The 12,056-nt window shown below is 37.7% G+C and overlaps 1 protein-coding gene across 7 annotated transcripts in view; it reads right to left on the bottom strand.

Annotated features, from left to right (window-relative positions):
* Positions 1 to 279: 279 nt before the first annotated feature.
* SGMS1 (sphingomyelin synthase 1) overlaps positions 280 to 12,056 on the bottom strand; it is a 313,766-nt gene continuing 301,989 nt past the window's right edge. For all 7 annotated transcript variants that reach the window (XM_019035024.4, XM_019035025.4, XM_004049419.5 and 4 more), the window contains 3 exons: positions 5,939 to 6,092; positions 2,657 to 2,823; positions 280 to 1,997 (listed from right to left, as the gene is read on the bottom strand). In XM_019035024.4, the coding sequence (XP_018890569.1) occupies positions 1,818 to 1,997; positions 2,657 to 2,823; positions 5,939 to 6,092 (501 nt within the window). In that variant the 3' untranslated portion in view covers positions 280 to 1,817. The remainder of the gene's footprint in view (positions 1,998 to 2,656; positions 2,824 to 5,938; positions 6,093 to 12,056) is intronic.

Genomic DNA, 12,056 nt, shown 5'->3' with positions numbered 1-12,056 from the left:
GAGAATTAGAGAATTCAAAATGTTAGTAAACATTGTTCTAAAGTTTGAATTTAACTTACATGTGACTCTTTTTATATATTAAAAAAACTCTCTAGAATTTACTGAAGATTAGAATATATTTTAAGGAATCCCAAGGAAAAAAATCCAGATAATTATTAAAAGTCCCATGTCAAGCAGAAACACTCCATGAAGAAATTCTGAAACTGATTTTCTATCTTGCTTTAATGGCTTCATTTATGACTTCTGTGAAGAATGTGAACACAGTAGAAATAACAGCCATTTATTTTAAGTATCAGTTTTTATTAAAAAGTGCATTTTGATTAATTTATGATCTAGGTAAGCTGTAAGATACCAGTATACTCTCTGGAATAATAACTTTACAAAGATTTAAAACAAACAAAATTTTAAAAGCCTTTTTATTTCCTTCACCATTATTGTTTTACAATACAAATATCACCTTGTGAATACACAAAAAAATCCTACGGAAGATAATTCTGCTGCACGTAAAATACAGAATGGATATATATACTTCTTCATTCTTAAAAAACTATTTTGTTCTCCACATTGGCAAGTATAGAATAGAATACTTCCCCAAACATATGTATGTTAGGAGTAAAACTTAGAGTTACATGCAGTTTCTGCACAAATATCTTTTAAAGAAATAGATCTCTTTTTTGTTGTTCACCAACAAAATTGTCATGAGAGTATGGATAACTAATTCATAGCTTTCAAGTTTTAGGTAAGTGATCATTTTCAAAACTCTCTTTAAGAAAAGATATTCATGGCTGTTTTCATTGAGTAGTTAAAATCGAACTACCAAATCGACAAAATAATTTAAGTGGTACATGTCATTGCTACCTGATCACAATATGTGAACAGGCTCTGACTCTAATTAACAACCTCATTATTTAAGTCATTGCAATTTTAAAACCATAAGCAGTCTCTGATTCAATTTAGCTATAAATGCAAAATTTAGTAGTGTATACATATATTTATATTTTCATGGAATACTTTATTTTAAATAAAAACATTTAAGATTGCCTACTGACCATACAATCAAGACAAGAAAGGCACTAGAAACATAGACAAATTTCTCTCCCAAGATGCATTTTTAAATTTTAACTCTCTTCTCTCTGACATGTTAAAAATCTTTAAATTTGGTTTTCGTAACATCATTTTGAAAAATAAAGTTAGGAAATACTTAGAAAATCACTTTATAACAGAATCTTTTTTTTTGCACTTTTTGAAACACTGCCTTTGCTGATTTTACAAAACCCAAAGTTACCAAACCTTTCTGTGTCTATCATTTTTATTTGAATATCGGTGCAACAGGTAGAAAGATTTCAGAATCAAACCCCATTCAGGTACTTAGAAACCTTCATAGAGACATTTGCTAGAAAATGGCTTACAGCCCAATCTTTGGGGCAAGAGATATGAAAAGTATGTTTTCCCAAGAAAATAATACACTTTATTTCCAGATGTGACTGGAAAGACCAGAACTTATGATATAAAAGCTTACATTTATGCTGTTGCATCATATACAAAGGAACATGGTGGTTGCGGGTTATGTAAATCCCAAACTTATGAACGGGAAATGTGTACAGTGCATGATAGGTTAAATTTTTCTTTATTGTTGTCCAACGCAGGTCCTTTGGAGAGAAAAAAAGATCACAGTGCTGACCAGGTAACTCAATAGGTTAAGTCAAGGTAACCATTGAAAGATAATAGGATTAGGGAGGTGTTTATTTTATGGCATCTTCTCTCATGGAGTTCTTAGCACTTCGGACAATTTGTCTTTTCCCCACTTTGTACAGCTGTTATGTGTCATTCACCAGCCGGCTGTATTTAACTTGCCTACTGAGGTGGACTACTGGCCAGGGGAAAGGCCAATGGTAAGATCGAGGTACAATTCCTTGGACATTCTTTTCAAAGTACTGAAATGGCCTGTACCACCACACCCTGGCCAGGAGGTTCATCTGGGAAGCTTCCTTTAGCACCTAGGATAACAAAGAAACATAAACACATTTCTTACAATCTTTCAGTTTAAGTTCAAATACTTGCCATGCTAAAATTCCCAAAGGACTCCATACCTGCCCTGCGTGTCCACCCACATATCCCAGCTTCTCTCTCTCATCACCATTCTACACTCCACATTCATCTACAAACTGAGCCACATCCCAGTAGAAAAACAACGCCAATTCTGGGAGGGCAAGGAGAACTTATGGCTCACTCATCTCTTGCCTATAAATAAACACCTCAGTTAGCTTTTTAGGTATTCCTCTTCTATGCTAAAAATGTTAACACTTAATTAAATGTTAAATATTAAGCTTGTGATGTGCCCCAGGTAGGGAGAAGAGGATAGGAAAGCGAATCAAGCAAGGAGGGACACAAGCTTAGAAAATATTTTTCATTTTTCAAGGACAATGAAAGTGTGTTCCTTATTCTAGAAGGAAGTAATTCCTCACATCATTATATTAATAAACTTTTTATTCTTAATTCTGAAGAGAATCAATGTCACAAAAAACAATACAATCTTAGTTGATTACTACTTAAGAAAGAGAAACTTCAGACATCCACAGGTTCTTTGCACCCTGCCCAAGCCAGCAACATCAAGCCAGAAACAACAGAAGCTAAAATCAAAAGCGGGGAAACTCACTTGCTGATTGGCCATAGTGTGATACCACCAGAAGAGTCTCGTGGTGATGTAATATGCCACCACCACGTCCACAGTGTAGTGGTCATGCGCTAGGAGAATACAGAAGATTCCAACTACGCTGAGAAGCCAGCAAATCCAGTGATACCACCAGAGTCGCCGAGGGGAATCTGAAAGGGGGAGAGATTTGCAATAGTCCCATTATTCAAATGACATTAAGGGCACCCAACTATGCCTCTACTAATGCTTCTGAATCCAATTACCTTGAGTCTTCCCTTCTGAAAACAGATCTAGTGAATCTAAGGGCTGTCATTTATCTGTAACCAAGGTTAGAACAGAAACAGCTTTTTATGATGTGATTATACTAGAGATAGTAATTCATATTTGGTTCTTACTTGATTCATACAATCATAAATAGAGTTTAAAAGATGAGTCTAATCAAATAAGGACAGGTTAATGCATCATGTTTCGTTTTTAAAAACTGTCCATTGACATTTAAATTTACCTCTAGCTAATTTGGGGTTGATGCTCTACACAAAAATCAATACCTTTTGGCCCATAGAGCCTAATACAAGGACTAAGCAGTCATAACTGATTTAACTGTACTGCTTTCCAAGTTCTGCAACCATACACTAATCTGAAAGTCTTTGAGATTTTCATTTCTCAAATACAAGCAGAAAAGCATCCAGACGCCTGGGAATTCTAGTTCAAGTGCCTTCTCAAAGGTAGAATGGTGTCAGATAAATACTTGTCTGTATCCCCATTTGGAAAATTACCTGAGAAAAACACCAAAATTTATATTAGTGCAGGCCTTTCTACCTTGGATTCTCAATTGTGGGATTCAGAGGCTCTGCAGTGTTAGTCAAAATGTTGTTTGAATATGATCTATACTCTCTATACCAGCATGACAGGTTCAGACTTTTATTGGATTCTCAATGGGTCCAAGAACCAGTCATTCATTCAACCAATATTCATTGAGCCTCTTACATGCCAGGGACAGGCAATGCTCTAGGTACCTGGATCAATGAATAAAAAAGGCAAGGAGCCTGACTTCGTGGGAAGATCCCTTCCTAGTGGGGAAGAGAGATAAGAGACAATACTTATAATAAATAATTTACACATTATGTTAGGTGTTAAAGACTGTGGAAAAATAATAAAGTTGAGCTGGATAAGGGGGATCAGAAGTATAGGGAGTGAAGGGCAGTTTGCAATTTTAAATGGAGCAGTTAGGGTAGGAATATTCTAGTAATATTTGTATTTGATACCTTGACAATACAAAAACAAGAAACAGCTACCATTCAGTCTCTGTGTGACTCTATTAGTATCCATATATGCCATCTAATTTTAATGTTCATAAACTTTTTCCCACCCCATGAAGCAGATGTGAATATGTCATTCTAAACAGGAGGAAACTAAGACTTAGGTTAAAGTTTCTTCCCAGGGTCATAGAGCTAGTAAGTGATAGTACCAACGCCTCTGCCTCTCAATATGACACATTGCCTTATTGTCAAGATGGATAAGCCTTGACCCCATTAAAGAATTTCAGGTATCAGGCAGCAGGAGCCAGGAATCCCTCCCCCAGGGCTGCTGACATCTGGCCTATGTGATTCCTACTGTCCACATCCAGTTACATTCCAGTCCAAAGGCTAGATTATGCTCTGACAATTCTGAATAGATCTTGCTAGAATTCACTATATCTGCTCACGTACTAAGTATAAGCACTGGAACATCTATTCTCCCTTTTCTATCTCAGTGCCCTGAAGTGCATCTCTCTTCCCTTCCTGTATTTCCTTATCTTAGTTTTTCAAGAACAAAACTAGGTTTCGACCCAGTCCACTACCTGTTTTCTCTACCCCATAATCCATCCTGTTATCTGCTGACTCTCTTTATTAATGTCTTAAAGTGTCTGCCACTTCTCTCCATCCCTGATGCCATCAGGCTAGTTTCCTTTGTTACTGCAGCAATCTCCCAACTTTTCTCCCGGTCTCCAGTTTGGTCCCCCCCCATCCAGTCCATCCTGCAAGCTGCTGCAAGAGTGATTTTTCTCTCTTCAAAGACAAATGACACTGCCCTACTGGTTACAACCCCTCAATGGGCACCCGATCTCCATCAGCTGAGAGTTCAGACCCTCTTCTTGTGGCTTAAGCACCCCCTGTGATCTGGTTCCCACTTACCTGTCCATTCTTATTATTACCCCTACTCTGAATTCCAACCACTTAAACTTCCAGAGAGTACCACATGCTCCCAAGACACCTCCAGAAGGCAAAGCATCTCCCTCCTCTGTGATACCACAGCAGCCTGGTTCTACTCATTGCTCTTCATGGAAACCCCCTGTATAATGCTTATCAGACTGTTTCTAACAATGTGATATTGAGCATAATAAAATTTTCCATAAGTAGAGAAATGAATAAATATGTGTAGTTCATTTCTAGCACTGTAATATTAATAGCAATTAAAGTGAATGGACCAAAATCTCATATCTCAAAAACATAATTTGAGGGTAAATAATGGCAGAAGAATATAAATGGCAGTATGCCATTTATGTATATAAATTTAAAAAACCACAAAACAATAATACACAAGTCTAAAAAAATGGATGGAAATGATATAGGAAAGGAATGAAAAGGTTTTAATCATATATTAACATTTCATTTCCTTTCTAAAAGGGTTATCTGAATTAAATATGACAAAATGCTAATATATATTAAATCTGAGCCATGTATGCGGTATTTATAATATTATTTTGTGATTTCACAATAAAATATTTTAAGTACGTTTCTTAAGGGAAATTTCCCATTTAGTATCTGCCTCAGCCCTGAGCCCATGGCCTTGTTGAGGACAAGGATGAGTCTGACCCATCACTGTACCCTCAGGCATGTAGCATAGTGCCAAGTGCTGAAAAAATAGTTGCTGCATCAACACATAATCTACCATCACCCAGTCAGGCTTGATACTGGATTTCTGTGCCCCTTTGAGATTTCCATCTGGCTCCTTACAGCAGCTGTATAACTGGCTCATAACACACCCTGCAGGCTGTGGTTGGAACTGCCTCCACCCCAGTACTACAGATGACACTCCAGGACACCTCGTCCTCAGGAAGACCAGTTCTGTCCTTCCACATATTTCCCTGGGTGCCAGTTGCATGGTGATGAGATGAAGCTGCAACCCTCCTGAAGCCTCCAGTCTTGCTTCAGCAGATTTTCCAGAAAACGAGCTTTACCAGAGGACCAGAGTTCATGAGAAATGGCAGGTGAGGAAATTACAATGGAAGTCTTTTAGACTTACACTCTTTGATAAATAAGTAGGTGAGTGTTAGCATGACCGTGTGGCCGCTGTACAGATAGTCCCCACACATGTTGTGAGAGCCAGTGATAGACAAGCCACCTCCAGCAATGAGCTTCATTATTCTTCGCAGTTGGGCTTCCCAGTCTCCGAAAAGCTGGCAGAAAAAAAGAAAAGAAGAAAAAGAAGATTCATTACGAGCCCACATGAAAATGTGCGAAGATTACTATTCATATCCAGAATTAAGCTTATATTAAGACACATAAAATCCCCACCAGGAAGTTTGCCCACTCAGTGTTTACCATTCCAAGAGTAGCCCTTGGGGCGGGGGGGTGGGATGGTCCTACAGATGAATCACGTGGCTTCAGGACTTTTCACAGTTAGCACTTTTTAAAGCACATGTCAGTAGATGTTTACCCAGTTTTTCAAAAATTACAATAACAGAGAAACAGTACTTCTATCTGACTGACTGAATAATTGCTTTAGTATAACTATCATTTGGGAAAAATAAAATTTAAATCTGTAGTCTAGGAAAAATTTAAAGATGTATTTTTATCATGGTTGGCCTAGAAGACAACTGTCCTACTAACTTGGCTAAAGCAGCTGAAGGTTTGGGTAGTCAAATATATGAATATTTTTGGTATGTGGATGTTCAGGGATCATGTTGAAACAAGGGATGTGCCTTTAATCTTCTCAAATTATGTAGGTAACATTGAATAATTTTCCAGATTATAAATTAATTTACCTGTCTATGATACAAGTCTGGGCTGGACACCGGAGTAATAAATAGCTTGAACAACTCATTCATTACAACCTTTATTTGCTCGGTCAAGTAAAATGTGTAACTGTCGATATTTTATGCTTGTTAGTACTCTTTTAAATTCTGGTTGTCTAATTTAATTACCATGATCCAATTTAATTAAATTCTGGTTGTCCAATTTAATTACCATGATTTCAATATTTAACTTATAAGAATCTAGCGTTGGGAAACATGTTTTATTATAATTTACTTTTAAAAAATCATCAAGACTTCTGATTAAGGATGGAAGGATGATACATCAGTGAAGTGTGAGAAATTAAAAAAAAAAAAAAAGAATGGCAGATTGAGCACACCACACAGAGGATATAAATTTCCAAATCCAAAGAGATCACTGAATGCTCAACATAATGGAAGAAAACAGATCTACATATCAAGACTCAGCATCATGGGATTTTAGAATCTGGGGACTAAGAAGAGACTCTAAAGCCTCCAGAGATTAAAAACAAGCTTTACATGAAGGATCATTAGAATAAGACTTTTCAAAAGCCACACTGAAAAACAGAAAGCTTTGAGAAAATGCCTTTAGATTTTGTGGGAAAATGATTTCCCACTTAGAATTCTGTACCCAGCCATATTACTACTAAGCATAAACTGAAGGATAAACTAAGGATAAATTAAAGCCTTTTTCATATATACACAATTTAAAAATATTTACCGCTTATATACTCTTTTCCAGGAATCACAGAGGGTACAGTCTCCAAAACAAGGGAGTAAACATGGAGAAAAGAAGAAACAGGACTCACTACGATGCCAAAAAAGGAGAGATGAAGGACTTCGCAGTAGCTCACAAGTTTGGGCTGGAAAGCAAACAGCCAGAATGCTCTGGAGGGATGTCATCATGGAGATGAGCCCAACAGAATACCCAATACCTCTGGCTATATTGAGAGGAGTTTCATAACTTGGGGGTGAGTAAGTGCAAAGAAAACTACTAAAGCAAAAAACCAAGGCAATTACTAACTCTACAGGAAACAAAATGTTGTGCAGAGAAGGAAAGTAATTCTAGGAAACGACATGACTTGGCCATGAATAGCATTTACAGAACTGTAATAATGTAAGCACTGCATATTGAGCTAAACGAAGGACAAAGAACTGCACAGCAAAGACAGGATAGGAAACTTGAACGTGTGTAGTGGAGATGGGGTCGGAGGGTAGGGATCATGAAGGAGGAGTCACAGACGGACACTAAAGCTTTGCCTTCTACAGCAGAAGTCAGTAACGGTGAATGCCTATATTCAAAAATTACAGAGTAACAATATCTCATGTCACGTGGAGACACAAAAGTAAACACATTAAAAAATCTAAAAAAAAGAGTGAACGACATAGAGTTAAATACCACAAGGTTCAGCTAAAAGAGTTGAAGGAGAATAGGAAAAGGCGCTGTTGGGGTCAGGACCAGGAGACTACTGTTTTTTCACATCGAGTTGTGTAGAACCATTTTAGTTTTCAAATTGCAGGCCTGCATAAACATTATAATTTTTTTAAAGTCTCAAAAGTTTGGTCCAGTTCTGTTATAACAATGGATAAAATGTAGAAGAAAATTATGGCAAAAAAGCTTGGGTATTTCTTCATTTTACATTATTTCATAATGCTTTTCTAAAATTCCCTCTGTGTTTTAAAAATGATAAATCATATTCTCAAGGCAGCATCACCCATACTTTGTCCTCTCATTTGAGCAAGAAAATCTTTGTGGTGAAACAATGTGTTTGGGCAGAAAGGAGAAATTATGAAGTAAACCTGGCACTAGGAAAAAGGCAAAAATTTAATGCTGTATTTCTTACAGGTACCCTTAGAGACCCTAAGCTTCCTTTTAAAAATATCTTCCTATGTTTATCAAACTTCTGCAAAGGGAAAACCTCTTTAAGCGTAGTGAGAAATAGAAAAAGAGAAAGAAAAATTTAAATTATGTTTAAAAAAAGCAAACAAAATACAAGACAAATTACAAAACAGTTGCAGCAGAAACAAGTTAATATCTGTATTGTTTACATAGCACAGAGAAATCAAGTAAAATAAGACCAACTTAGGAAACAAAACTTATCAAAGGACAAGGGATGTGACCACATAGAGGCATAAACTCTGTCAAACAAATATAAATAAAAATGAACATAACAGGAGCTCATTTTCCCATGTTGAATTAGCAAAGCTTAAAACAAAAGAGTGAGCTAATGGTGAGGCAAGCACAAGGACAGCGAGGCTTGTTTAAATGGAGGGGATGGGGGGAAGCAGTGGCTGTCTCCAAAGCAGTGCAGGGGAAGAGCAGGCCACGAAACAGATATCTGCGGGTAAAATCACAGCTCTTCGAATGATTTGCTGTGTGACCTTATACAGCTGAACCATTCTAAGCCTCGATTTCCTCATCTACAATTTGGGAAGAATATATTTATTATCATTGGCAAAATCTTCTGAGAAAATAATCACCAATAGTTTACCAGCAATTTAAACAGTCATAACTTCTGACCCGGTCACATTGCTTCTAGGAGTCTACCTCAAAGAAATAATACCAAATATGAAGAAAAGTTCTATGTGCAAAAATATCCCACTGTAACACTAATCACAAAAGCAACAGGCTGGGCGTGATGGCTCATTTCTGTAATCTCAGCACTTTGGGAGGGTCGCTTGAAGCCAGGAGCTTGGGACCAGCCTGGGCAACATGGCGAGACTGTCTCTACAAAAAATGTAAAAGTAAGCTGGATGTGGTGGCATGTGCCTGTAGTCCCAGCTACTTGGAAGGCTAAGGTGGGAGGATCCTTTGAGCCTAGGAGTTCAAGGCTACAGTGAGCTACAATCATACCGCTGCACTTTAGCCTGGGCAACAAAGTGAGACCCTGTCTCTAAAAAAGAAAGCAACAAACTGGAAACAACCTAAATGGGAACTGTTAAATAACTATTCAAAACCTGGTCTTTCTGGGGACAGTATTGGCAAGATGGGGTGCCTGCTGTAAATGCATTCTCAGGTCTCAAGGTAGACCAGTGAACCAGAATCTAAGGTAATTTAAATGCACATTAAGATTTGAGAAGCCCTGAACCAGCCTACAGCTGTTTACCAAATTATTTAAAAATAAGTTTACAGTGACTGTATAGTAAGTCTAGATTGTAAGCATATTCCTCTATTAAGAGAAAAAAACAGGAAACACAATGTTTGGTATAATTATAACTGTTTTACAAACACTATGTGCAGAAAAAGTCTAGAATGTAACATATTAAATGTTAACAGGGTTAGCTTGGAAATTGGTAGGCTTTCTTCCACTCTCTGTCCTGGTGTGGCTTCCCTTCCTTTCCTTTGGCCAGAAAGAGAGGGATTCCCTTGGAGCTCTGTCTGCACCCAGAGTGCAATTCTGGGATGTGCACTGCCTTTGAATCCAGGCAGGAAATGTGAATGGAAAAAAGAAAAGAAAAGAACAAAATGAAACAGGAAACTCTGGACTGGGTCTTTCATACCTTGCATTTTGGTTTCCTTCCTCCATCTGCCCACTATCATTTGCTTTTGATTCCTCAAATAGCTGATCCATATATTCTGCCCAGTGTTTTTTGGCTGCATTCAGTGTGAAAGAAAGATGGAGTGTGCTTACTCCATTATAACTGGAATTGAAACCTTGCCTATCAGTAGCTTTTGAATGTCTATTTTTGAAAGCAGAGATAATTTAAGGGAGACATAAAAACTTTCAGTGGATACTACAAAGCTGTGACAAGAAAGTCTCATATCTACACCACTATGTGCATTATGGTTTCCCAGGGTCACAGAAAACCAATAACCAGTAAAAACAGGCAATATTCTTCAAATTCTAATGAACTACCAAGAAATTAGGTAAATTGGCCAAATCACTTACACAATACCAAAGCACAGAAAAAAAGAGCAGAAGGAAGAGGGAAAGGCTTTTGAATGAGACACACTATCAAGTACATTTAGAACCAGTGAGCTTTTGGTTATGAAAGACACAGGTTTCCCAGTATTTTTTCAGTGCTAACATAATGTACTGATGACAGTCAGTTTGCCATCATTCAGTTTGCAGATGGCTTAGAGCACTGGCTTTTTCTAACTACATTTGCAGAGCAGGGGCACTGACTGTACTTCAGCCCCACTAGGAGGAAGGGGGTAACCTAGAACTAAAACCCATCAAATAATGCTGCACAAATTAATGGCTTTCATAGTTTTGACAGCTTTGGTATAGCTTTGTTGAAGAGCTGAAAGTGAGTACTAAGGAGCAGAAATGCGATTTAAAATAAGCATTGACAATCACTAATGCTGCAGCCTAGAGCAGCCCAGGAAAGTCAGCAAGGCAGACCCTATCTGCTGTAGGTCTCCAGTGTTGGAGCCGAGCCTAGAATCCAAGTCCTCTGACTATTTAAATGTGCTATTTACAAAACTATATGCTGCCTTGTGCACAGCTTGGCCCTCACAAGCTTGGATAAACCAGGAACTTGATACATATAAAGGAACTTTTCCTTCAGCAGCCTAGGTACCTTGCAGAAGTAATATTATACTATTCCAACTACCATGAACAGCCAGACATTTTCTCAAAGTCCCTCTCTCCCTCCTATTAAGGTAAATTATTTTGTTCTGTTCCCAAAAAGCAGTCTTCCTCCAGAATAGAAAATTCATTATCATCCACAAAATGCTAAAAAGGCTGCTGTTAAAACACTCAGACCAAAGACCAAATCCAATACACGAATCAAGAATCAGGAGGAGGAATGGTAGAATCCTCATCAATCTGCATCTTCAGCAGCCTGCAACTGAGAAACACACATTACACACTGTGGTGTCCCTCAACATCAACTTCCCAAGTGGCCCAAAACAGCAAAACTATGCCACTTCCCCAATTTCAACTGGCATGTAACAGCCCTCCTAACCGTGACACTTGGAACTAGTGAGCCTTTGGCTATGAAAAAAGAGGTTTCCCCAAGTATTTTTCAATGCTAACACCATGTGCTGATGAACAGAAAATTCATTTCATCCATGAAATGCCAAAAATGCTGCTCTTAAACACTCAAATCAAAGACCAGATCTGATAAAGGGATCAAGCAGCAGAATTATTGTAAGTTATGAAATGTCCTTTACCCTGACTTTGTAGTCCCCACCGGGAAGGTAATGTGTTTGAAAGTGTGATGAATGCTTTAGATTTCAAAGCAGCAATGAAGAGGCTCAAAGCTGCCTCTTACAATTTCTCCGGCCTTATTTTACTGTTGGTCAGTAAAAACATGACTTACAGGGTAGTTTTACAAAATAAAATAATATCTTTTGTTTGTACACAGATTCCAACATTTTAGCAGTGTTTTCCCATCAATTATCTCACTGTATCTTCACAA

This window comes from Gorilla gorilla, chromosome 8 (assembly GCF_029281585.2).
Source record: "Gorilla gorilla gorilla isolate KB3781 chromosome 8, NHGRI_mGorGor1-v2.1_pri, whole genome shotgun sequence".
NCBI classification, from domain to species: domain Eukaryota; kingdom Metazoa; phylum Chordata; class Mammalia; order Primates; family Hominidae; genus Gorilla; species Gorilla gorilla.
Note: the sequence above shows the minus strand (reverse complement) of the source record. Positions and strands in the feature narration are given on the sequence as shown.